This window comes from Phocoena sinus, chromosome 3 (genome assembly GCF_008692025.1).
Source record: "Phocoena sinus isolate mPhoSin1 chromosome 3, mPhoSin1.pri, whole genome shotgun sequence".
NCBI lineage: Eukaryota > Metazoa > Chordata > Mammalia > Artiodactyla > Phocoenidae > Phocoena > Phocoena sinus.
The window spans coordinates 6,426,215-6,453,676 of NC_045765.1; the positions used below are offsets into that span (position 1 = coordinate 6,426,215).

A 27,462-nucleotide genomic window follows, 5' to 3' on the forward strand; every position below is an offset into this window, starting at 1 on the left:
GCATAATGTTTTCAAAGTTCATCTGTGTTGAAGCATGTATCAGCACTTCATTCTTTTTTTATGGCTGAATAAGTAATATTCCATTGTATGGATCTACCACATTTAGTTTATTTCATTCATCTGTTGGTGGACACTTGGGTTGTTTTCACCTTTTGCTATTGTGAATAATGCTGCTAATGGTGTACAAGTACCTGAGTCCAATTTTTTTCCGCCCACAATGAAAGACACTTTTATTTGTAAAGCTAAGATTGGTTGGACCTATGTGTACCACCTCATTTCTGTTCCATGAAATCTTATAAATCTTCCTTCTCTTTTCCTGTTTCTGTCTTGGCGTTAAAGCACCTTGGGCGGGGAGTTGGCCTGTCTCCCCCACCTCTGTTAGAGCCCCACAGGAGTGTGTGAAGGCCTAGGAAAGCACACTTGTCTTCGGAATGATTTTTTTTTGATAGGTGGGTTTTAAGGAGCGTACTACTGCACTATTCTGCTGTATGGACCACTTTAGTTTGTCTCAAATCAGAATCAATATTAGTCTTGTGTTACATGTAACTTTGGGATTGTAAACCTGGAAAATCAAATATTGTCTTTAGTATTGTGCTAACATATGGACTTTTTTTCCCCCTCTCTTTTGAATTCAGTGAAGGAGAACGACCAGCTCAGAATGAGAAGAGGAAGGAGAAAAACATAAAAAGAGGAGGCAATCGCTTTGAGCCGTATGCCAATCCAACTAAAAGATACAGAGCCTTCATTACAAACATACCTTTTGATGTGAAATGGCAGTCACTTAAAGACCTGGTTAAAGAAAAAGGTAATGGTACTGGTGGTTGAGTAGGGTCAGAAGGTTGGTGTGTCATCTTCTCTGTGGATAATTCCTTGGTTATTTTTTTGTCAGTGAAGCTGTTCTGGGTAGAGCATGTGTTCTCTCCAGGCTTGAGAGTGAAGCCCCCCCATCCTACTTTTTTATTTTTACTTTTTGTGGTCATGCACTTGTGTGTCAAACAGGTTGTTTGTTTGATCCCTTGGCCTACGAATGATTTTACTGGCTTAATATGGTTAATAGGGCTTTGATTAAGCTTGAGGGGAGCCTCTTTGTGTTAAGGAAATTTTTTGAATTCTTCATATGAGGTGGGAGAAATTTTTTCTTTTTCCTTTTTGTTTTAAAGTTCTGGCGGGAAGGTAGTTTGTTTAAATTTTGTGGCTGTCTTCCTGGGATCAAAAGTTGGTAGCTGGAACTTGTGCTGCTCAGATCCTAAATTATAAAACCGTAGCTTGTATTTAAACTGTTAGGCTTCCCCACCCTGGGGAGGAAAACACAGAGTAGATTGGCAATTGGATAGCTCAAAATAAAGCATCTGCTGTGTAATTTGGTGCCTTTAGGCACACATCGGTCACAGCCCTGGTGTTAAAGTCTGGCCTAGGGCAGAGGAAGCAACTGAATGAAGCTCTGCTGCCACCAGGAGGTCCTAGGGGGTTGGTTGCCCCCATGGTCCTCTGCTTTACCCACCCCCCAACCCCCATTCCCACCCCCACCCCCGTGCACACCACGTGTGTCTTTCTTTTCATACTCTTGTTCTGCTTCTTTTGTCGTCTTTTCCTGATTCTGGGCCCTGCTGGTGGCACACAGGGCTAAAGAGATTGCTCAGCCCAGGTTTAAACAAAATTATTGATAGAGAACCATTTGTGTAATGCGTTGAGGTCTCCCCTCACCCCTACCCCAAGGGAAACCTAGAATCAAATTATTCTTAAATGGAGTCTTTTTGAAGGACTGAAAGGTACTGGTTTTTCTGGAGCATTCATAATGAAAAGAGATTTGAGCTTGATTTGTCAAATGATTAACATTTCAGTGACAGATGCCACTTGGATAGGCCATTTTGGTATGTGTACTGGTGCTCCCAGCATTGGGTTTTGAAATTATGAATGGCCCACTGCCATCATTGTCCCATCACTTAATTCAACCATGACATGCCAGAAGCACTAGGCACCATGAACCTCTGTACAGTCATGTAGGCTGCTCCCATGTAGTATTTCTCCAGGTAACATGGATGGAAAAACGTTTTGGTGTGAGATTTGTTTTCCTGCCTTGATCAGCCAAATCATTCCTGCCAATGCTCCTAGGGCAAGAGTGAAGTTTCTTCTTTTTGTCTGAAGGGCGTGTCATGTGGCATCCCAGATGCAGTGTTCTTGGTTTTTGGGACTGCTGCTTCAATAAAGCTTAGAATTTCTGTACAGTACAGTTGGGTCTCATTCGAATTAGTTTTTGGAATAACCCCCAAATTTGTGTTCTCGTGATTTGGTTGAACCGCTGAATTGATACTTCCATTGATAATAAGGTATAGTAGTTCCAAGAACCAGGAATGTGGCTTTGAAAATGCAATTGTTAGAATTTTGTAAGAGATTGCAGGCCAAATTATTTTTCTATTTTTAGGAGTGTGTGAACCAGTTTTGGGACATGATGGATAAAGTAGGTGACATTTTTACTGCTTTACCATTCAGTAATTCAGTTTTGGAAGCCTTAAAGCTGGTAGCAGCAGCAGCCATGACGTTTCTGGATGTAGAAGCAGTTCACCTCAATTTCCTATTTTGCACTGTATTAAGTGTGGAGCCAGCCTGGTGGTTTATTCGGATACTTCCAAACTGGTTCTCATATTCCCTTGGCATACTGCTATTAATGCCCTGGCTCAGCCCTTTCAGTGTATTTTTGGTGGTGTAATTTAGAATTACAGGTGTGCAGTAAATCAGTTATTCTTAACAAACCTTAAAATGTTCTTGTTTAGAGCTCCCCTGTACAGGTTAAATTAATTACTTTCCTGTTTAATTAAATTATTAGAAGTATTGGATTGTGGTTAAAGGGATGCACAAGAGAAAGGTAATCTTTTTATGGTAAATCTTATACTCAGTATGTGAAGTCTAAAGAAATTTACTGTTTACATACGTATGGTTTCTTAAAAATGTCCTTATTTTCATTATGTGGTTTTAAAAAATATTTTAATTCATGTCTTGGTATACCAAAAATATGTTTCAATTATTATTTGAAATCTGAAATATTTACTTGAAATGCGTTGCACATGTTTTAAGGTTTTTGAAGACTGTTGTTGCATAGGAAAACAAAGTTGCAGATAGAGGCACTCACACTCTAAAAGTATTAGTCTCAAGATAGTCTCTGAAGTGGGCAAACCACAGAGATTTGGGCTGTTATAATCCAACCACTCTTTATCAGTCTGCATTTCAAGAATCTATTCCTGATGAAATCATAGTCCTGTTGTTTCAGGAAACTAGTGGAAGAGCTAGAATTAGTTGTCCTCGGCTTAAAGATCTGAAAAATGCTCTGTCATTGCAGCACTGCCTGTAATTGCTGCCTGTCAGAACTCAAGTAGTAGCTTTGAGATGGCAAGACGAGATTTTTTCCTAAGGATAATCATGCCTGAGAGTGCCTCATGTACCCCTCCCTAGTTCCCGATCTTTTCCCCCTCCTTGGACACCAAGTATATATTATATTCTCCATGTTTGTTAGCATTTAACAGCCTTCTAGGAGATCCTATTAATAACGCATGTATTATGTGAACAGGCCACTTATGCCTTTTCCCCTGGATGGGATCACAAAGCTTGTTTGGTGGCACTATCATGAAATCAGCATTGCTGACTTTAAAGAGAAAAGGTACTGAGAGCTTTGTTCAGTTCTGTGCCAGGGTGCTTCCCCCGCCCCCTCCCCCATCATATCATTCAGGGGACAAGGATTAAACAGCCTGCAGAATTGAGCTTGAGCTTTCCCTGAGCTTTCCCCTTCCTGCTCTAAGTGTCTGATGGAGCAAAGGAAAGGTTTCTATTGTCCGTCCTTTTGATCATGCTTATTTTTAACGGAGATACTACATGGAACGAATGACTGCTGTGAACACTGAAGAGTGGATTTGAAACAAAAATTGAGAGCCAGTGTAATAGGAAATTTGAATTGGAGATTGCCAAACCAGGTTTGAAAGTAAACAGTCTCAACAGCTACCTTATTTTGATCACTGGATCGATATTGGGATACACATCTCAAAAGTGTTTGACCATAAGGTCTGGGTGCAATATTAAGACTTCTGTGAACAAAAGGTGATTGATCTTGGGAATTCTAAACTTAAATAGTGTTGTGCTGCATTACTGAGAAGTCCTGTGTGGATGAAGAAAGCTCGTCGTCGGGCTGTTGTTCTCCTGGCGTAACCAGGGAGCCAGCAGCATTGAGGTGGGGCAGCTGCAACCTAGGCAGGACTGAGCTGCACGAGCAGTGAGTAAACATGGAGAAGAACAGTTTGAGGAGGAAAGAAAGGAGGGTCAGTGATACAGCTTACTCTCAATCAGTCTCAAGTTTAGCAGCAGTCAGTTTAACTTGTGTAAGCAAAGATTTCTTAAGAACTTAATCCTTCTGTTTTTATTGAGTACATCACTTTAAGTCAGTTTCAAATTCCAGCTGACAGAAAACTGAGGCCCAGAGGGCAAGTATAGTCCAATAGTAAGTCTCTGTTGGCTCTCGAAGATCATCTACATTGTGGGTCTGTGGAGCAGAACTTTATTTTCAATTTAAGTAAAAATCCCTACCCAGTCTGTTTGGCTCCTTCATATTTTCCTTTGTTGGAAATTCAGCCTGCGTTTTGGAAAGGCCTGTTGATGCTAAAGCATTCACATCTGTGGGTACTTGGGTTGAACCTTAATAGTGCAGCCTGCCTGGCTTATTTGTTGGTTTTTGGTCGAGTTAGAGAGGCAGAATTCTGTTCTCGTCCATGGAATTAGGAGCAAGAAGGTGCTTAATCATTTTCTAATTTTTCCATAAATTGAGTAATCGTTGTATAGTATAATTATTTTGCCGTGTTTCAAGTTGTCTGTATATTAAAGAAACAGGCTTTCCAAGTTAAAATATGCATTTATTCCATGCACCCCTCCATTAGAGCATGCCCTGCTTTGGAGCTACTCCCCCACCCCCCCTTTGAATTCTTTTCAGTGAAGCTCTAGCCCCTGTACTAGTGTGTGTGTGTGTGTGTGTGTGTGTGTGTATGTGTGTGCGCGTGCGCGCACGTGTGTGTGCATGCGCGTGTTTGTTTCAGCCTTGAGCAGTAAATGAAATGAGAATACAGAAACAAATACTCTTTGTGATATAAGTATGTGCAGGAGTGTTAAAGTAGCTCCAAGGGACTATGTGAATTCTTTTGGGGTTGCTCATTATCTTACCCTCATGATATGTTTTATTCTTGGGGTAGTATTTTTAATAATCCACCTAAATGTCGGTTAATTTTCTTTGAGCATTTTAAAGTAAAGGTAGGGACTTCTTGGTGGTCCAGTGGTTAAGACTCTGTGCTCCCAATTCAGGGGGCCCGGGTTCGATCCCTGGTCAGGGAACTAGATCTAGATCCTACATGCCGCAGCTAAGACCCGGAACAGTCAGATAAATAAATAAATAAATATTAAAATATCTTACCTTAAAAAAAAAATAAAATAAAGGTAGGTGATGACATTTGGCATTAGATTTTTCAGTCTTAGTTTTTTCATTTAGATATTTTGATGTTTAAAGCTGCAATAGAATTTGTCTTAGTAGCCTGCTCTTGGGATTCCATCCATGTTCAGGAATGAGAGGAGCAGCAGTATTTTTCATTAATACCTGTGAATTCCATGTCTATGAGACTTGCTACTGCCAATTTGTTAACTCTGCCTCAGTCCTAACTGATCTGCTCTGGTTGATTTGCTCTTTTAAACTTCATTTCATTGAATGTGACCAGACTATGAATAGTTGGTAAATTTTGCCTTCAAAGTTTTGTTGATAGTTGTACTGACTATACTAAACAGGTCTTTGCTTTAATAATGTAGAACTAAAAGAGAGGTGGTGTTTTAAAGGTTTTATTATTCTCTTCCTGTACGGAAGTATGACTTGGCAACTGTTGCAGATCCTGTAACAGTGATTTGCTTACATCTCTGACTTGATGTGGTCTCTCAGGGTAGAGATCAGAAAACTACGAATTCATGAGGAGCATGCTCATTACTGATGATACTCGGGAACAACACTGCTCGTGGTAGAGCCGCAAGGCTTGCCTAACCTATGGCTAAACTGATAGGTTGGAGGCTTTTTTAAATGTAATTTTTTGTTTTTAATAAACTATACCATTTGGGGAAAAAGAGGGAACATTTTAAGAAGAGTATTGGTGCAGAGGATTGAAGTTGGATTTGTGCTGTCTCTAGAATGTTAAGTAGAAAAAGTCCTAATTTCTAAACCTGGCTTTTTATAAAAATGGTTATGACCATGGAAAAAAGTTTGGTTTGGACTTGCTTGGTTTCTGGGTTGCAATGACAGCTTTTTGATATAAATCAGTGTCTTTACGGGCACAAACTAGAAACTTTGAAAATGCAACAATATTTGAATTCTGACAACATAGTTACAGCTGTCAGTTAGATACTGTGATTGTTTTAGTTATTTTTAAGGTTATTAGGCGGTAGTCATAGCTCTAGGAAGTAAACTTGGGGTTGGGTCTCTTTACTGTCTTGACACTGCTTGGCATTTTCATCAACGTGGAGACAGGGGCTGTTGGTCCTCAAATGGCTGCTGCTGTTGAAACAAATGGCTTTTAACATGGCCTCAGGAATGACCACAACATTTTGGGAATTGCTTTATTTTTGTAAGGATAACAGAAAGCCAATTTGTATGACTGTCCCTTGGTTGTGATCATTTTTCAGTTGTACATAGTCCAAAAGTTAAACTATACCAGTCCCTCCTAATTCGTTTCTTTGCACTGATTCTCCTTCCTGTTTTGTGCAAAGTGCTGGTTTGGTTTGTAATATTTCAGGAAAGGACAAGGGAGGTGAGGCTGTACAGTTAAACTTTGAACACTTGGCCTTCTTGCTGTCAACTGCCATGCAAATATACTACTAATAAATATGCCCTTCAAATTTTTAAAAATACTTTTATTTTACATTTCAGTCTTTCCTTGGTGTATTAATTTTAAAATCTTCATAATAATTTTAATATCCTTTGAACAAAGGAATTAGACTAGGAAGGACTTGGGCCCATTAAGAGGGTTATTTTTACCCTTGGCTGCTAAACCAAGTTGAAAACTGAATGAGAGAAGGCTTTACCATCATAAAAATAATCGTTAAAAAAGAAAAAGTATTTCTTAGAACAAAAGCCCTTTCTTGACTTTGGAGAGCCTGCTTAGATATTGTTTCCACAAAGTTAACACTTAAATTTCTGGGGGTTTTTTGGTGTCTGTGTGCCATCTTCAAGTTCAGCAGCCATTTTGGTGGTTGTCTAGGTGGGTTCTAACATCTGGTTGTGGTGGTCATGAATTGGCAATCCAAACCTTGAGGAAAATCTGCAGAATCTTTTGAAATGCTTTGTTTTTCCCCTTTTGTATAGATTAGCATCCTAAGTGAGTCTGTGTAGCTGTTTAGATGCAAACTGAGCTCTAAGTTTGCATTTATCTGTGTCCTTAAATGAGAAGGTTGAGAGAGCAGCAAGAATACAGCCTGGCTTAATTTTAATTCACTGAAGAGAATCCAGATGCTGCTCTGGTTTTGTGATAGAGTATTCACACATCCTACTTGTGACGGTTGTGGAGCCTAGTGCTGTGTGCAGGACCAGCCACAGAATCTGTGGGGCCCAGTGCAGAATGAAAACACAGGGCCCCTTATTTAAAAATTACTGAGAATTTCAAGACAGCAACAGAGCATTAAACCCAAGTGCATGGCCCTCAGTGCAAAGTCCCATGCGATTGGACAGGTTGCACACCCACGTAACCGGCCATGCCGTGTGTGCGCCTTTGAGGATATATATTATACATATACGCATCTTTGTAGTTAGCATTTGAGCTCAGTTCAGTGGCATTGCAATTTGTGTGCTGTTCACCTTCTTGCAATATTAAGAGTGTATTTGTAAAATTGTTTTCCTCTTTCCCCAAAAAAGTGAATCACGCAGACTTCTTTCCTGTAGATTTGGATTGCCTCTAGTCATGAATGAGTATTTCAGACAGGGAAATTGATATGGAAATCTGTGGAAATAGCTTGTTTGAGGTGGGAGGAAAATCAAGGACATTGTTAACAAGTTTCACCTACTTTTACTGCACACCTGTAATGCCTAGTGTGGTGGTTTAGAGAATATGGAGTGTTTCTGGGCTTTCTTATAAGGCAGAGGCTCCATACAAGGTTGCTGATGATTGTTCTAAATTCCCATTGTTTTCTTGGCTTTTCTCCCTTGGTTTATGTGTCGTCTGGAAACTGATTTGTAGTTGGTGAGGTAACATACGTGGAGCTCTTAATGGACGCTGAAGGAAAGTCAAGGGTAAGTGTCTGAGAGAATTTCTTCTGTGGATTTACTACATGAAAAATGTAACTGTATGGTGGCGTGGAATCGAATGAAATCAGGAAGGCAGTGAGTGCTCATGTTATAGTAGCTATGTTTGATTTTGCCAAACATTCGAGTGGGGCGGGAGGGGATTTGCAAACGGGAGTCCCGCTTTTCCAAATGGCTGGGCAAAGAGCTTTTTGGTATTCTGTTTGGATGCCCAATTTGGATAACTGGGGACCAATAGCAGCATTGTCTCTTTGTTAACAGAGGAATTGGCTGTGTGTGAATTATGCATGGAATTTTAGCGGTGGTATATTAATGTAAAACGTGTGTTCTTGTCTAGAAAATGTTACTTTTGGTTGTTTGCTGTATTTGAAAGTTGTGTGAACCAAAGATTCTGAAAAGTTGCCTTTGTGCCAGTAAATTGTAAAACAAATACTAAAACTTGAACGTTTAAAATTGGCCTAGTTTAAAGAGAAAATTAACTATTTTCTGTCGTGCAATAGAATGGCTTAGAATAATCAAAAGGATGAGCTTAATTTATGGAAGGGATGGATTTAGGAGGAGTATGATAAGGAATTGATTGAGTACAGAGAGAAGCAGATCTAAAGTTTGTGTGATTTCTCGGAGAACCTGAATTTAGGTCTGCTCATTATAACTTCAGCAGCTATAGTGCAATGGTAATGTGAAGGAAGAGGAGATACCAAGGAGCTGAGCTCTTAACAAGGAAGGCTAGGCAAGACACTTCTGTCAGCTTCCCCTTAGAAGGGTTAATTAAAAAACTGTTACATAAATCATATTTTAAATTTATAACTGTCATTGAAATTTACTATTTTTTTCTTTTCTTTTTTTTCCCTTTGCTCTTCTGACTGTCTGTGGCTTCTTCCAAAGGGATGTGCGTAAGTATTGTCTAGTTACTTATTGGCACTTGAACCTTCTAAGTTGTAGGACTGGTTTCACTTATTTCCTTTTGACTCTTCATAGCGTTGTTGAATTCAAGATGGAAGAGAGCATGAAAAAAGCTGCTGAAGTTCTAAACAAGCATAGTCTGAGTGGAAGACCACTGAAAGTCAAAGAAGTAAGCTCATGAAACACCGTGGATACCATTTGTAGTTGTCGAGTGTCCCTGTTTCGAGTTAGGAAAAGACAGAATAGTCCTTGATGACATTTTACGGAGCAGAACAACCAGTTGTCGTTAACGAGGAGGGTCAGCCACAGGCTTCAGCAGTCATTCCTGTAAGCACTTTGGGATAGTGGCTGAGCACATCTTGAGCCACTGCTGACTGCCTTCCTAACATCTCTGATTTGTATTAGGCCAGCCTGCCTTGGTTTTCTCAGGGGCAGTCAAACTGAGTCCATGGTTTTTTTTTTTTACTGTGTGTGTGTGTGTTTTTTTGTTTGTTTGTTTTAAGGTATTCTACATCTACAGTTTTACTCAGTCTGAACCCTGTTCTTGGCCCATCTTTTTTCTTTTTTAAAATGAGTTTAAATCCTTTTTCATAGCTAATCCAAATCAGGTATCTTCTCTCCCTGGAGGGAAGTGGGAGACTTTTTGTTAATTCAATCCTTCCTTGACTTATTTTTACCTCTTATTCTTGGAGGAAGATCAGTATATGCGAACTCAGAGAGGAAAGCATGGTAGCGCTTAAGTTCTCTTGTGTCAAGGTAGCACGCAGAAGGGCAAAGAGTTTAAGAATATTGTCAACACCAGAGATGCATAAACCTTTCCAGACTTTACACATGAGTCAAATGCCTGAATACTTGAAGGATGGAGTACCTTGGTGGTCTAGAGCTGTGTTTTCAAACTTTTGGGAAAATCACCAGTTGGGTTTGCAGAAAGTATAAAACCCCCTTGAGTTAGTGAGATTCAACTGTACCAAGCCCTTGAAGATCTTATTTCAACCTGGAAGTTTTAATCATGTCATCCCCCTGCCCTCACTTTTTTTGTTTTTTTACTTAGTTAATTGAGAGCTAAATTCTGCACCCTTCCTTTCTTCCTCATTCTTTTGGCTAGAATTGTTCCTGGCCTGGTGGTTTAGTTTTAACTTCATTTGAATTTTTTGTTACAGATTTTGAGAAATGGTTTCCAAACAACCTCTCAATCTCTGAAGTTTTGGGGGTATCACTTACTGTGGGAGCATGGTTTTGATTGTCACTGGGTCAGTTAAATGTAACCCTTTTGTGCTTGTTTTAGGATCCTGATGGTGAACATGCCAGGAGAGCGATGCAAAAGGTGATGGCTACGACTGGTGGGATGGGTATGGGACCAGGTGGCCCAGGAATGATTAATATCCCACCCAGTATCCTAAATAATCCTAACATCCCAAATGAGATTATCCATGCATTACAGGCTGGAAGACTTGGAAGCACAGTATTTGTAGCAAATGTAAGTAAATGGAAACATTGTTTCATAAAGTTTGATTTTCTACTTTAGACAATCTTGTCAATGTGTTATAAAAGTAGTTCTGACATTTGAGAAGAAAAACTTAAAAGAGGGTTATGTTATCTTCTTGATTTGTTTAAAAAATCATCCTTGGGCTTGGCTTTGTCCCCTAATGACCACTGCAGTCATAAGTCACACAGGCTTGACCATGGTCCTCTTGGGGCCATGTTTATGGAGTTTTGCTGGTGTGTATAAAAGTAGGTGCAGGGTAAAGCGTATGAGCAGAGATTGTGTATTGACATTTCCCTCTTCCTGTTAATGTCTGGGTGAATGGTAATACTTTGCCATTTGCACAAGGAAGTATTTTTAAAAGAAAGTGGATTGGGGAGGAGGATGGTAAACCTTATCTGGGGAACAGCATTTTTTAGTGTTCACAAAATAAGCATTAACTTGAAAGGTATGAGGTGACTTAAATTGTTATTTCAGAGAAAAGAGACAGTAAGTAGTAGAAGGCAAACCTTTGTAATCCTATTTGAAAACTTATACTGACATATTTTTGTGACATTATTTTTGTGACATTTTCTAATGCTTGTTTTCCAACCAGAGCATGTCACATTCATGTAGTAAAAATGTTTACAATGAGATTTTCCTCTCCTTTCTCTTGATTAGCTGGATTATAAAGTTGGCTGGAAGAAACTGAAGGAAGTTTTTAGTATGGCTGGTGTGGTGGTCCGAGCAGACATTCTTGAGGATAAAGATGGAAAAAGTCGTGGAATAGGCACTGTTACTTTTGAACAGTCCATTGAAGCTGTGCAAGCTATATGTATCCTTTGATCGGAATTCAACTCCTGGTGAATTTAGTTTAGCCTAAATGTTGTATTAGTAAGACAGGTTTGTGTGGGGAAGTGGTAATTTTGTGTATGAGTATTTCCTATGTGACTAGAGAGAATACATTACTATGGATATTACTAAGGGAATACAAAGTATCTACATAGTATTGTACTTATGTAGATAGAAGAGATGGTTAGAAAACAGGCACATATCCATGAGTGGTCTTTTCCATTGTCTCTTTTTAGAGGAGACTGGTTTGAAGGGAAAAGTCCAAAGAATGTGCCACTGGAGAGAAATTCAGTGTTATTTCATATGTAAGCCCTTATTGGGCCCTATCTCTTCAGTGGATTGACATTCTGGAAGAAGCACTTCTCTCTGACCCTAGGCTGCTCACCCTACTCACCCCAGAGTTACATCTTTGTAGTCACAGGGAGAATACCACACATGAACGCTGTCACTAAACTCAGGCAAGATTGTCACTGAGTGTATTACCCGGAAAACATGGTACTCCAAAAAATGGTAGAACACCTGGCTTATTGGACACATACAGAAAACTGATGTCAGTGCTTAATTTACGAGGAGGATGGTTTGGTGAGAAGTGTAAGGTTTTATGAATGGCGCGCCACACCTAAGGAGTAAGCTGAGGTTTCCTTTTTTTCCCCTTGAGTGTTATTTATTGTCCCTTTAATGCTTACTGTAGGAATAAATACTTGAAAGTATAAACAGGAATCAAAATTGCTCATAAATTCACCACTTAGAGGGACTGGTAGCAGCAGTTGGAGTATTTTTCTCTTAGGTATTTCTGTTCTGCTGTGCATGTTTCTAGAATTGCAGGAAATAGCCTTAATTGTAATATCAGCTATGTTTAATGGCCAACTGCTATTTGACAGACCAATGCACGTGAAAATGGTAAGTTAATAGGATCTTTCCTTTAATATACTCAGATAAGTTTAGCAAAAACATGGGTTTATTAAGAGTATACATACACATAGCCACTGTACTTTCTTTATGGATCAGTCCAAGTTAAAGGGTACAGCACATTGAGCAAATTTATGACAAATAACTTTTTGCTCATGCACCTCTTCAGATAGTTTTGCCTTTGCACAGTTACTGGCATGGTCAGGAGGTCACTTGCGTATCCTGCTTGAGCAAGTGATCAGTTTCACAGAATGGTTTTATATATATAGGTTGCCAGTTTTCAGAGTATTGCAGTACGTTTAATTAGCATCATATCTACTGTGAACATAATTAAGTCTGATTCAGAAAGCCTTTAAAGTTCTGTTGAAGGGTTTCAGTATAAACATTAGCCCAGCTGTGGCTGTGCCCAAGATGCCAAAGATAACAGTATTAATACAAGCATGACCGGAACGTGCTGAGGGCAGTCTAGTTAGTTAGGGTTCCAAATCAGGAAGGACATAAAAGGAGCTCTAAAGGAATTTTTTAGTTCCTGTAAACGTTCAGTTTAGTTTTTTGAATAGATAATTGCTTCACATGATTCAAAAGTCAAAAAGCATGAAAAATTCAGTGTGGGAGTCTTGCTCTTACTTTATGCCCAGGTTCCATCCATCCCCCACAGTGATATGAATGTATATTTTTTACATCTTTCCCCCTGTACACAAAAGGTAGCAACTAACTCTCACATATTCTTTTTATACTTGCATGTTATTCTATGGCATGGGTGTATCGTAATGCATCTAACCCGTCCTCTGTTGATAGAATTGGTTTCCATCTTTTGCTGTTGCTAACAGTACTGCAGGGAATACTGAGATTTATTCATTTTCTCTTTCAGGATGAGAGGGCCTTACCAAAGGGAGATTTTTTCCCTCCTGAGCGTCCACAACAACTTCCCCGTAAGTGTCTCAATTATCATGGCTAAAATTTTGAGTTTGATTTATTCTAACCAGAAAACTGCAATTACCTTTGAACTTGTGCCATGTCATTCTTGTGCTGTCTCAGTTATCTTGACCATTCTTGAGTAAAACATTCAAAAAGGTCGTTTGTTTGTTTGCCCTGTAGATTTTTCTGGGTGAAAAAATGAGTAGAGAGATTCACAATTTAGGAAGGATTGTTAGGATTACACTGTGGTGTGAGGCAGGCTACTCAGGATGTAGAGGCTGTAGTTGGGAAGAAACAAACTGCAAAGGGAATTAAAGCCAGGTTGCACTTTGGTTCAAAAGAGATTGGTTATTACCATGTGGCCTAGCAATTCTACTCCTAGGTATACTACAAGAGAGCTAAAAACTTAACATCCACACAGAAATTTGTGCACAGATGTTCATGGCAGCACGATTCCAGCTGATGAATGGGTAAATAAAATGTGATAAATCCACACAGTGGAATAGTACTCAGCCGTAAAAAGGAGTGAAGTACTGATACATGCTACAGAATGGATGAACCTTGATTCCATCTCTGAGAAATGTCTAGAATAGGCGAGTCCACAACAGGTGGATTGTGGTTGCCAGGGGCTGGGGAAAGGGGTGAGTGGAGAGTGACTGCTTATGGGGATGGGATTTCTTTTGGGGGTGATGAAAATGTTCTGGAATTGGATAGTGGTAATGGTTGTATAACTCTGAATATACTAAAAATCACTGAACTGCACACTTTAAATGGGCGAATTTTATGGTGTGTGAAGTACAGCAATCAGAAGTTTCACATAGTGTTATTTGCAACATGCAGGTGAAAATCTATCCTGGGACAGGGAAGGCTTGTTGGTTGGTTGGTCACCGCGTGGGAGGAAACAGCACACAGTAGTGAAGTCCTAGGCACTCCCTCTGGCAGGCCCACAGAGAGGAGCAGAGCCTGAGCACAGACAGCCCAGGGAGTGGGGGTGAGGGCCTGCTGTAGCGTGAGGGTTGGGGAATCTGCGGTGCGGGCAGGGCTAATCTGTAGAAGGAAGACTGGGTGGTGGGTAAGGGCAAGATCTGCTTGTGCTGTGCTAGGGAGGACTTCCCCCGCTGAGGCTGCTGGGGTGGAGCTGTTTGGAGGGCTGGCCAGTCCCTCCTGTCTGGAGCCGTGGCTCAGCTGTGGGAGATTGAACGGAATGGGAGCCTAGACTAGAACACTAACTCTTCTTCGCACTTCAGGATTGTAGAAGCATCATAGAGGCAGAGTTTGAGCGGAGATCTGTGGTTTCAAGAATAGGAGATGGCTTATCTGTTGAAAGTTAAGGACCCCATTTCCTTGTCATAGTCAGTGTGATCACTTGCAGTAATTACCCAGGAACAGGGCGATGGCTCTTGTTGACTTTGGACCTGGAGGGAGGGGGGTGAGGGCTGCTTGGCAGCCTCGGCTGGCACACTGGGCTCCAGGGAGCCCATTATCTGTGGCTTTTGGTCTCCCCAGCACATTTCAGAGGGTTGACTTCAAAGTCTTCAGTGCTTTGGGGAGTAAGTAACCTTGGTGAGCTCTTGCTGCTGTTTCTATGCAATTTAAGAACAGGGATTTTAATCAGATTAAATATTTGGGAACCGGTGTCAGGTTGTTTTAGTGAACTTTGTTCCTGTTTCAAAAATCTCACCTGGTCTTGGTTTAAGCCTCCGACCCATGGTGCCCCAGAGCACTGTAAGTGTCTTAGGCTGTCAGGCCTTGTTGGCTGCTCCCTGTTTGTGGAACAGGGAGTTGAAGGTGGTTTGGGTACAATGCACGCCTTAGGAAGCTTTCTGGGTAGAAGATATGTTCTTTGAATACACTAGCTTCATTGTTGTTAAAACCGCCTGCAGCGGAGTCAGAATAGTGTAAGCCCAGTGTGTTAATTGGCTGGTTTATGACATTGTTTATCGTGAGAAAAGTCCTTTGGGTCTGCAGGTTGAGAGGTGTGGGTTGGGCATATGTGTACCGCTTGCCACCTGATGTCTCCAGTTGCCTGTTTTGATTTTAAACATTTCTCAGTTCACGATTTAGGGAAACAAATCGGTGCTCACAATTCTCGTTGAGTGGGCTGTTCATGGTTCTTCTCTGTAGTTTTCACGTGAACTGATTTTTAGTTGCCCTTGTTTTATTTTTTAAATTTAATTTAATTTTTTAAAATTTATTTTTCCTTTATTTATTTTTGGCTATGTTGGGTCATTGTTGCTGTGCATGGGCTTTCTCTAGTTGCGGTGAGTGGGTTTCTCATGCGGTGCAGAGCACAGGCTTTCGGCGCATGGGTTTCAGTAGTTGTGGCACGTGGTGCCCTTGTTTTATACATAACTCACACTCTAATCCGTAAAGTTGTATAAGAGCTTATGCGTTAAAAGAGAGAGCTCCTACATGCGCCCTTGTTGACTCATGGATTAGACCCTGGATTTGCTGGTGGAGGTGAGCGGTGGGATAAGCGTGACAGCTACACAGTAAACCAAGGCTCTTTTTGGCTTTGAAACCATGAGAGTCATGGTTTCCTGAGTAAGTGGAATCAATACTCTGACTTTCTCTTCTCCTTTCAGATGGACTTGGTGGTATTGGCATGGGGTTAGGACCAGGAGGGCAGCCTATTGACGCCAATCATTTGAATAAAGGCATTGGAATGGGCAACATAGGACCCGCAGGTGAGAAATACGGTGTACCTCGACTGGGGATTTCTGGGCAAGTTAAAGTTATTAAAGTTAACAATTGGGATAATTGGACATTGAGTAGTTCAAATGGAATGAGGCTTTAATTGGGACAGAATTAATTCCCTCCTTATTTATCTTCGATGCATTTTGATAAAAACCGTATTTTTACCAAGTTGAGTGTTCTTTTCTAAAGCTATTATGCTTTGCATTTTATCCTCACGAGACCTTCTGAGCTGAGGTACTCAGTTAAGCATTTTGGTAAAAGGAGGCAAGCCAGAGGGGTGGTCTTGCTCAAGGTCACACTATCAGTTAGTGACAGAAACTGTAGGTCTCCTGATCCTGGGACCACTGCACTGCCACAGTCTATTACCCAGACCCCCTTGGGTTCTCACATGGTGTTGACATGGCTTCTAGAGGTAGGGGCACTGGTGGATGCAGAAAGGTATGGAGGGCCTCATTGCATGACCGCATAGCTGTCATAGGCCACAAGGACGAATGATGCACAGTGTTGTCTTTGTTGAAGAAGAAAAGAAATAGCTAATGAATAAAAGCTTTGGCGTGTAGAATAAACTTTGAACTTCACTTTTTAGCATTTTCGTTTTCATGCAACGAAGCATTCGTATATCATTTTAAAATATTTCATTTTTATAATCTCAGGCCTATGTCTTTCTTGAAATTCTTTGAATTACAAGATGGATGCCCTGTACCGTACTACTGTCAGTTCTGCATATCCTTTGACTCCCTCCCAGATTAAACTCTGGGGCTGACTAAAACGTCTTGGCCCATCACCTTGGGTGGCTATACCAGTCTGAACACCACATCCCCTAACTGATACCTCAGAGGAAAGGCTGCGGGTGGCGGGGAGGGAAGCCTCAGCGTTTTGAGGAACTGCTTTTTATTTAGAGCGTTTTACCTTTAAAAGGGAGTTTTAAATCTACTTCTGTTCCCTAGTCTGTACCTGATATTTATATTTCATGTTTAAAACTGTCTACCTTGGGCATTTAATGAAACTATGTGGACACTATAAAATTTTGAGTCACATGGTGATTATTTTGTTAAAGGCTTAAAGTTTTCCTGGAATGTACTAGTTTGACAGTTGAAATGAAAGAGCCCCCACCCCATTTTTTGCACTTGACAATTAAAATATATTTGTAGTCAGGGATATTTTTGCTCATTTGCTGGTGTGGAATTTCTTGTGCTTTTTAAGTTCAAACTTTACTGCTTTGACATAATTTTAGTTTGCATTGACTTTTTCTTTTTAAGGAATGGGAATGGAAGGCATAGGATTTGGAATAAATAAAATGGGAGGTAAGAAATTTAAAATGAAGTTCAAATGTAATTACTTTTAGGTATGGTTTTCCCTCTCCCCCCCACCCCCTTCCTTTTCTCTTAAGCCCTGCATGAAATTCTCACTTAGGTTTCCAAAAAGTTTGAGTCTAGAAATAACTTTTACCTGTTGATCCTTCTAGTGGGTGTCTTGGCCTTTGGTTCTGGCTTTCTCACTAACTAGCTCTGTGACCTTGGGCAAATGACTCCATCTCTCTGGGCCTTCTTTGCTTGTCTCTTCATTGAGGGGGTTGGATCAGATCAGCCTTTTGAAGATAGTGATTTTTAAGTAAAGGCACTAGCCTTTTTTCTCCCAAAGCCCTTAAACTTGGTGAGTTTCTGGCAGACAGTGCCGTAGGTGAAACTTGTAAAAACATTTTTCTTTGCTTGTTCAGTCTGAGTCTTGTTAGGCTGGTGCTAAAATGTGAATGTCTTTTTCAGGCATGGAGGGACCCTTTGGTGGTGGTATGGAAAACATGGGTCGATTTGGATCTGGGATGAACATGGGCAGAATAAACGGTAAGATTTGTGTTTCCTTCCTGCTTATACCTACCTTTGTTGGCTGTTGGCTCTCAGGTGACCTTTAGGCAGCAGACCCATTTTTAATAAGTGATTTCTCGCTTCCACTTCTGTACGGAATCTGATATCTTTGAATTGCCTTAAATAGTTTGTATTCCAGAAGCTAGACTTAGTGGCAGGGAAGTGTTATTTCTCTTAGTTACTTAATTCTTGAGGTTTTCTGTGTTTCAGATCTTCCCAATAATTGTCCAATAAAACTTTAAAGCTTTCCTGTTGCCTCCAGCACTTGTCTCCCCTGGAGTGCTGGACTGGGTGAGTTCTTGACCATCTGCTCTGATGTCTCCATATTGTGAGCAGAGGCATTTGTTTAATTTAGCATTTATATAATGCAAAATTTGGCATACTATTATTTAAATCTTCCAGCCCTCCCAACTTAATAACCGAAATATAATTATATCACTTGCAGTAGTAACACTGTGTTATTTCATTTAGTCCTCGCAAGAACCGCATGACGTGTAGGTACTGTTATCCCCATTTCATTGGAAACTGAGGCCCACAGTGACTTGCCTAAGGTCCGATGGCTAGTAATGGTGGGATATGGACCCCGGCTGTCTGGCTCCAGAGCTTGGCTCTTAATCACACTGAGATCCTGCCTTTTAGAATTGCCTTCAGGCGTCACCCCCCTGCCCCGCCCCCGCCCCCCAGCAGGGCTGTAAAATGCCAGGAGAAACTTGCTGTTATGAAAGTCTGTCTTTCTGAATCCTCTGGGTGTGGGTGGACTCTGACCCACACCTGTGGGAATGCTGCTGCTTTTATACACAGACTTTTCTGGAATGGGAAGTTACTAAGGACTTGGGGTTTCTTTTGTTTTTTGTTTCTACCTTTTAAAATTGAAGTATAGTTGATTTACAATGCTGCATTAATTTCTCCTGTACAGCAAAGTGACTCAGTTATACACATAAGGACTTGGGTTTAAATGTTTCTTTGCTGGTCTGTAGTAACATATCATGTGAAGATGGTACAGAGCAAGCAGGAACCTTACTAGGATAGATATTAACTGTCAAACTGCAAAGAGCGACATTCCTGATGAATAAGCTGCCCTTCTTCATGGAGTGCCTTTTTCTAGATGATGATGAAAAGATTCAGGAAGGTTCTTACGATTAATGAGGAATGAAGGGACAAAGGTCTGTGTTTCCATTGTGCTTTCAGGCTTGCCTTTAGCTCATGTGTGCATGGAGTTTTTAATAAAAAGTGAGAGTTGGAGAGGTCTGGCTTAATAAAGTGTTTGCTCGGAACAGATGAGCCATTAGGAAGGAGATTTGGGTTGCTGCTCTGAGGAATTTAGTGATGCGACTTAGAAGTAGATGGAAACGAGGGTGGGAGCTGTGCTGAGCCACGGGGACAAAGTCTTTGGTAATCTGGCAGATGGAATGCAGCAGTCACGCTTCTGAGCCTGGTGATTCAAGGTTCAGAGTGCCGATTGTCCTGAAGAGCCACAGTGGAAGATGTGTTCTTACACTGTGTGCTTATTAGTTGCTCTCTGATACAGATAGATACTCAAGAGTCCTCCTTCTCCATCCTCTACAGCAGAGAACAGGGCCTTCCTTGCCCTGGAGCTGTTTTGAGATTTGGGTGGAATTGGCCCTAGAGCCCTTGGGTGCTGTGTCCTAGGAAGGTTTTGATCACTGGGAAAAAGTTGATAAGGATGTTTCAGATTTAACTTAATGTTTAGTTGATTATCATGATGCATCGCATTATAGTCACAGGTGCTGACAACATAGACTGATTAGAAATCAGAATCTCAGGGCTAGTCAACCAACGAGTAGAGGTCAAATCTTTACAGAACGGGTACAAAAATTTTTAATTGAAAGATCATCACATATTAAATGATGACTGGTTTGATGCAATATTTGACAATGAAAATTCTTTCTCTGTCTCTCTTGCTCTCTTTTTTGTGTCGGTGGGGGAATACATTGGATTGGTTCCCTGTACTCTACACTCTGTTGACAGTTGGGAAGATAAATTCTGAGGCCTTTGCCAACACATTACTGCCTTCATGTGACTTCCTAATGTGTGTGGGGGGGTGTCTTCTTCACGGGCTTACGGTGAGGATTAAAGGAGTGCAGCAGAGCCCTCATCCATTACGGTGCCACAATGGGATTTCTGTTCTGCATATACAGGCTCGCACAAGTTAGATATATTTCCAGCAGATAGCATGCCACCAACCTATGGGATTCAGTTGGGTGGATTCAAGCTATGAATGTAAAGTCCACCATTGTCATCTGCTGCATCTTCTTCTTAATTCATAATGCTAGTCCGCTTCCACGTTTGTAATAGACTCATTTACTTCTTTCAAAGTATAGGGGCTCCAGCTGCATATTTTGTAGTTGTGCAGTAAAAGATGTCCATTATGTAGCACATGTATACCTGATATTTCTAAGGAGCAAGATTAATTAACTGGGTTTTCCAGGGACCTCTCGGCATGGAAAGGAGACAAAGTGTGATGCACATTTTAAGTCTTGCTTTAGATGAATATACAAGGAAAGAAGTAGCCAGTGACAGGAGTCATGAAAGGGTTTCTCAAACAGGTGACAGCTGTGGCGGGGCTTTTCCCCCACAGAAGCTAAGACCTTGTTGTTGTTGTTTTTAAATAAATTTATTTATTTAATTTTGGCTGTGTTGGATCTTCGTTGCTGCGCACGGGCTTTCTCTAGTTGCGGCGGGCGGGGGCTGCTCTTCGTTGCGGTGCGCAGGCTTCTCATTGCAGAGCATGGGCTCTAGGTGCGCAGACTTCAGTAGTTGTGGCTCGCGGGCTCAGTAGTGGTGGTTTGCGGGCTCTAGAGCGCAGGCTCAGTAGTTGTGGCGCACGGGCTTAGTTGCTCCGCGGCATGTGAGATCTTCCCGGACCAGGGCTCGAACCCGTGTCCCCTGCATCGGCAGGCGGACTCTCAACCACTGCGCCACCAGGGAAGCCCTAGTTTTTTGTTTTTAATGTCTAAAACATAATGGTATTCTTGGAAAGGCCTAGGGTAATATTTTTTTCCACAGAGATGGAGCGTGGCATGGGTGGAGGATTTGAGAGAGACTTTGCCAGAAATGAAATGGGAATGTCTCGAAGCTTTGGAGAGCCCCTTGGCAGAGGAATGGGTAAGAAGGCCCCATGGGCCCCTATGTGGGCGGGGTCAACCCCCCGGGGGTGCAGGCTCACCCTGATGTCGGGAGGTTCTTAGGCAAAGTCAGCTATTTTTCCTTAGGCTTTAAAAAAAATTGTATGTTTTCTAGGTCTAGATACGAACTTTTGGTCCTTGAATTTTTTTATTGGTATCAACAGCACCATTTTTCTTTAGTCTTTTCAGATGGCTGCTTTTTTCACACTGGCATAAGGTGTTTTCTTGCTGTGGAGTTAAAAACTGCTGTGTTTACATGACGTTGTGGCTCTGTAGTCACGGTAGAGATCTTCAAGGCCCTGCTCAGTGGGGGTGTGAGTCTCCTTAGTCCAGGGGCCTCTGGTGTTCCAGTTAACAAAGGATGACGGTGTGCTTGCTGATGCAATTGAAAGAGATCTTGGTGAACAGGGAAGTTTCCTAATGTTGGAAGGCCTGGAGTATTGGGTCTGTCTAAATGTAGTTTTGGTTAGTTTGCAAAGTAGTTTCTTCTTTACTTTTCCATGGATGTCTTGCCCTGTTTGGAGTTTAGACGTTTCTGAGAATCTGTCAGCCGGATTCTTAATTAGTTTGGAACAAGGAGATTGTCTGTTCCTGGGCTCTGAAGTTTGTTTCTCTCAAAGGAGATTTACAGCATGGATAACTCTCTCCCCAACACCCCCTCCCCCATCTTCATCAGCTTCTCACCCTGTGCAGATAGGCGGCTACTAGGTGATAACCTCAAAGAGTGTTCAGCCTGTCTTTATGGGACACCTTGGGCTAGCTGTGAGGATTTTAAGCTTTTTTATGTCTAGTTTGTATGAGCTGAGCTGTATTTATCTCCAGGAATCCTATCTTCTTTGTTTCCTTCATGGAAACCAGGAATTATTAGGAACTGTTTCTCTCAGAGTAGACTGTTGGCTTTTGTTTCATTTGTCCCCCTGACCATGGTTAGGATAATTGATTTTTTCTTGCATCAAAACTAGCTTTGCTTTCTTCTTTAAAAAAAAAGGACAAAAAAAGAGGAAAAAAAAAGTAGCTGGTACTGAAGATTTACTTTTTCTGTACTTACTTGATACGACTGTAGCTTTATTCTAGATTGTTCCAGAGCTTTAGAATTTGGGGGTGAGTTCATAATCTGTATGTGACTAGGTCAGTTAAAAGTTTCTTGTTGCCATGACTGGCTTTGTTTTTTGTGTCTTGAAATGGTAGGGTATTAAAAATTTATTGTCATTTGGCTGCAAATACTAATTTGTGGATGGATACCTGTGGTGAGAAGAACAAAATGGCACGTGACTTTCCTCCCACAGGCACTTTGTGCTGCTCTTGAGCCTTCAGTCCTTTGCTGCTCTGGGTCCTCTCACCTCAGCTCTGTGGTGAGGCTTGTCAGCCTTGTCCCAGATCCTGTGGAGGCACAAGAGGTGGACAGGTGAGGTTATTTCATGTGGCAACAGGAAACACGTCCTGTCCTGACCTGAATATAGGAAGGTCATCTGCAGGCCTATCTCCTGCTACTTTGGCACCTTCTTTCTGATTGAGACCATGGTCTCTTTGTCCTGAGGCTTCCCAGAGTGACCATGGGCAAGAGCAAGGAGCTTTTGTTCTCCTGCTACTTATGATCAGACTCAGGTTAGTGAAACGGTCTTTGTACCAAGTAAAATCTTTAAGTCAGGTTTTCAGAGTAGTTGCCTGGATTGTTTTTTTTTTTTCAGATTCAGTTCTTGATCTTTTTTTTCTGTATTATTTACTTGACAGTTGGATCATTTTGGTGTGCTACTTTTGTAGTGCTCTCCCTATTCAGTATCCCTTCTTTCCTATCAAGGCAATAGTTCTTTGTGCAAACAACTGTACTTGGTGCTCCAGGGCTATAGATAGTTATGTGATCCTTAACTTTGAAGGATGTGGTGTAGCTGAGGAGACGGTGCTCAGAGTGGCTTGGGGCAGCACCAGAGATCAGCACGTAGAAGTGGCCTAGTTGAGGGAGCCAGTGGAGATGTTGATTCCCGGGCTCTCGGCAGCTATGTGAGCACCACACAAAGGCCATCATTTTCTGTGTTAAGATTTGAAAAAGCACTGCTCTAGATGCTTGATAGAAGTGTTTTGCTCAGAGAACACAGGATCCAGGCAGGGGTGTAAGAAGACCATGCAGGAGATGCAGTTCACGCTGGAGGGGCTGGACTTCAGCATAGGTAGAAGTGGAGTACTGGCCCACAGAGAGGGCGGACAGCATCAGGTGCAGAGGCTTGGAGATGTCAGTCTTTTTGGGGTGGGAAGAACAGAACAGATTATAAAGTTTTAAGTCAGAGCAGGGGGCCCTGTGAACACCCATGAAAATAATTTGGCCTTTCTCTTCAAATCGGTGGTCGGCTGATTGTGAAGTCTTTTGCCAGGGAATGGTTTGATCCAAGTGCTGTTTTAGGAACTAGAACCTAGGCCTGGGCATGCTGAGTGGGCTCCCAGGCATCATGGAAGAATAAGCCCCGGTCTTGCTTCCTGGCTGGAGGTCTATTTTCTTGGTGTACTTTCCCACCCCCTTTCTTTAGCGGGTAGTTGTAATACTTGAAACAGCTGCAGGGCTAGGGTTTAATCTCTCACGGTCATGGTCAAAATATGATATGTGCTCTGTGGCTGTTGTCCATGTTGCTCAGCACACTTCAGGACCAGAGAGGGGGTGGGTACACGTTTTATATAATGAAAGACCCAGAAGAAACTTAAAAGCTAACACTAATGATAGCATTAGACAAACTTAATAGAGGTTTGAATGAACTGCCAGCAAGCAAGCAGCAGTATTGCTGTTTTGGAAAGCTGAGTGTGTTGGGGTTTTGTTTACCTGAGGCTTTGTCTGTCACTTGGTTACCATCACATTTAGCTCCTTCCAGGCAGGGCTCGTAGGCTCAGTTTGCTGCAGTCTTCCCTTGCCTGGCTCGTTGATTAGGTCATATTTCCAGCACTGCATGCGGTTGCTGCTGGTTTTCTGGGGTTGGACTCTAAGTGTAGCTACAGCAGTAGTTTGTTGAAGGGTAACTGTGAGGTGCTGATTGGATCTGGGTGGGTGAGTGCATGCTTCAGTCTGTGAGTACTGAGTGTCTGGACCAGCTTTAGAAAACTGTGCTACTGGCCCCATTCTTGCTCTAACCTTCCAAGTTCAGCTCGTGGGTGCAGTACCAGAGGCCCTGCCAACTGGGCCTCAGACTCTGGAGCTACATGGGACTCTAGCATCATGACCCATCATCAAGGACCCTTACAGTTTTCCAGTAAAATGACCTTGTCTGTGTGTATATTTCTCAACCCCTTCCCCTTTCCTTTTTTATTTTTTAATTAGTAGTAGTCCTGCTCTGGAATCTGTAATAAATTTCTATTACCATAGAGGAATTTGGCTAATTTTTTTTTCTTCCTGATTTCCTTAGAAATCCTAAGTAATGCACTGAAGAGAGGAGAGATCATTGCAAAGCAGGGAGGAGGTAGGAAACGCTTAGTTTTGATGTTTTGATTTTTAGAATAGGCCTGTGTTACCGGGGATAGCAGTGTAGTGGTGAAAGCATGGGCTCTAAAATAGACTGCCTGGGGTGGGGAACCAGCTCTGGCTCCTCCTAGCTGTGTGACATTTGGCAAGTTACTGAACTTCTCTGTTTTTCGTACTGTAAAATGGGGATATAATGGTACCTACCTCATAGGGTTGTTCTGTAGAGTAAATGAGTTAATGCATAAAAGAGGACCTACGTATGTGCTACGTACACGTTAGCCATTGTCAAAATGTCCGTGTAATCTGGGGGCTTTCTTGTTTCTAGTACTATAAAATTGTAAATTGCTAAAAGTAAATATTTCACCTGATTATAAAAGTGTACACCACCTAATCATAGCATATGTTTCGTATGTACACGTGTACTCACAAAAATTCAGAACATTATGAAGAAAGTAAATACCTGAAATCTCACTGCCCTGCGATGAATGCTGTAAATATTTTGGAATATATTCTCCCATTAATACACTTTTTTTTTTAAGGGGTACCTAAAACTAAATGTACTTTAATTCAGTCTGATTTTTTTTTTTTTTTTTTTTTCCTCATGGCTCTGAGCATCTTGGCATTTCCTTGGTAACTCCACTTGCTGGATTTATTTCTGTGGTGGGCTGATTCTAGAACTCCATGTGGGTACCGTTTCTTCCTAGTTCTCTGCTGCTATTGGCATCTGGAGTGTCACCCTCATTTTTGGTACTTTTGGGTATGCTACCCACCCTCTCTAGGTCTCTTAACATTTTTTATAGTTGCTGAGATACTTCTGCTGTGAAAGCTTAATATTCTTAAAATTGTGTTTATATTTTGCCACTTGGTGCACTGTTATTCAGCCAAGGAAACAGTCACCGAGAAGTGGCATGACTCGTGCAAGGTCACAGCTTTGGTCAGTTAGAGAATCAAAGAAACGGCTGAATTTCCTCTTCTGGAATTTGCATCTTGGCCTGGGCTGCTTGATTCAGGAATGGGCTGACTGAGGGCTCAGCTGCCCATTTTTCAGAGGCAGGTGGTGGTAGTCGTGAAGCTTGAGTGAGGGGGACTCTCGGGCTCTGCATGTGGAAAAACTTGGTGGCCAGTGGCCTTGGTGGTGGAGCCAGACCCTCCTTCTCCAGAATTGTAAGCATCACAGGGTCGGCTGTGCACTGCTGACCTGCCAGCATGTGTCCAGCTGAACCATGACAGTGAGGGACTGATCCCAGGCCTGTTACTAAATCTACTCTGCAGTGCCATCAGATTTTTTTCCTCCAAAGCTAGCAAAGTTATACACGGCAAAGTCGGTTGGCGGTTTCCGTGACAGAGTAAGGTTCCCTAGAAGTGGCTGGCTGTGTTCGTTTGTACATGAGGATCTGTATTGGTGTTGGTGTTTGTTTTCTTTATCTCTGCCTGATTACATGGCTGTGTAATAACTTACTTATGCCGTGGAGGTGCTAAGGAAATGCAGCCAGACTGGTTACCAGCAGGGCATTGTAGAGGGACAAGTTGGGAGAGGATAGAGGATGTGAGCAATTTTAATTGTCCCCATTATAATCCATTATGTCGGGTGACCATCTGAGTGCGGGGTTTCTGTCCCTCGCGCCCGCCGCCCCCCAGAGCCTTTATCAATGTTTGGTGGTGGGGAAACTGCAGAGTTCTCAAGGAGTTGATGCCTGTTGCTCACAAAGCTTGTCACAAGTATTAGCACTTTCAAAGTAATGTGGAGAACATTGTTGATCAAAGTTCTCGGGGTGGGTTTTTTCCCTCTTTAAATTTTATTATGGAAATTAACTGTGGCACAGAAGTAGGAAGAATGATGTACTCACTACCCAGCTTTAACAGTTGTCAACATTTGCAGGATATCTAATGATAACTTATTGTGGGACTTAAAATTTCTGAACCGTGGTTGAGCTTGTGAAGTGCCCAGGCCTCTGCACCCAGGGAACCCTCCTGGCATGGTGTGCACACAGATCCTCAAGTACCTGACATATGCCTGACACATTTCATGTCTCTGTTTTAGGTGGAGGTGGAGGCAGTGTCCCTGGAATTGAGAGGATGGGCCCCGGCATTGACCGCATTGGGGGTGCCGGCATGGAGCGCATGGGTGCAGGCCTGGGCCACGGCATGGATCGTGTGGGCTCTGAGATTGAGCGCATGGGCCTGGTCATGGACCGCATGGGCTCAGTCGAGCGCATGGGCTCCGGCATCGAGCGCATGGGCCCACTGGGCCTCGACCACATGGCCTCCAGCATCGAGCGCATGGGCCAGACCATGGAGCGCATCGGCTCTGGTGTGGAGCGCATGGGTGCCGGCATGGGCTTTGGCCTGGAGCGTATGGCCGCACCCATTGACCGTGTGGGCCAGACCATCGAGCGCATGGGCTCTGGCGTGGAGCGAATGGGCCCTGCCATCGAGCGCATGGGCCTGAGCATGGAGCGCATGGTGCCCGCAGGCATGGGGGCAGGCCTGGAGCGCATGGGCCCTGTGATGGATCGCATGGCCACCGGCCTGGAGCGCATGGGCGCCAACAACCTGGAGCGCATGGGCCTGGAGCGTATGGGCGCCAACAGTCTCGAGCGCATGGGCCTGGAGCGCATGGGCGCCAACAGCCTGGAGCGCATGGGTCCCGCCATGGGCCCGGCCCTGGGCGCTGGCATTGAGCGCATGGGCCTGGCCATGGGTGGTGGTGGCGGTGCCAGCTTTGACCGTGCCATCGAGATGGAGCGTGGCAACTTTGGAGGAAGCTTCGCAGGTTCCTTTGGTGGAGCCGGAGGCCATGCTCCTGGGGTGGCCAGGAAGGCCTGCCAGATATTTGTGAGAAATGTAAGTGGCTCTTCAGGAACTTCTCAGGGGTTGTATGCACAAGGGAGGAGGGGGCAGGAAGCCAGCAGGACCGAGTGGTAACAGGTCGAAGTCAGAGGGAGAGCTGAGTAGCGTGCAAGGGCCCTTTG

The 27,462-nt window shown here is 42.5% G+C and overlaps 1 protein-coding gene across 20 annotated transcripts in view; it reads left to right on the forward strand.

Moving 5' to 3' along the window:
* Positions 1-27,462, forward strand: part of HNRNPM (heterogeneous nuclear ribonucleoprotein M) — a 38,150-nt gene that overhangs the window by 8,098 nt on the left and 2,590 nt on the right. For 2 of the 20 annotated variants that reach the window (XM_032627651.1, XM_032627657.1), the window contains exons 2-16: positions 636-805; positions 8,238-8,290; positions 9,188-9,195; positions 9,281-9,374; positions 10,491-10,529; positions 10,647-10,682; positions 11,349-11,502; positions 12,370-12,419; positions 13,300-13,360; positions 15,932-16,033; positions 17,303-17,347; positions 17,807-17,884; positions 20,933-21,031; positions 24,435-24,488; positions 26,532-27,334. In XM_032627651.1, the coding sequence (XP_032483542.1) occupies positions 636-805; positions 8,238-8,290; positions 9,188-9,195; positions 9,281-9,374; positions 10,491-10,529; positions 10,647-10,682; positions 11,349-11,502; positions 12,370-12,419; positions 13,300-13,360; positions 15,932-16,033; positions 17,303-17,347; positions 17,807-17,884; positions 20,933-21,031; positions 24,435-24,488; positions 26,532-27,334 (1,846 nt within the window). Of the gene's footprint in view, positions 1-635; positions 9,196-9,280; positions 9,375-10,490; positions 10,683-11,348; positions 11,503-12,369; positions 12,420-13,299; positions 13,361-15,931; positions 16,034-17,302; positions 17,348-17,806; positions 17,885-20,932; positions 21,032-24,434; positions 24,489-26,531; positions 27,335-27,462 lie in introns of those variants that run through there. The other 18 variants (XM_032627647.1, XM_032627650.1, XM_032627656.1 and 15 more) reach the window with 13 other exon arrangements.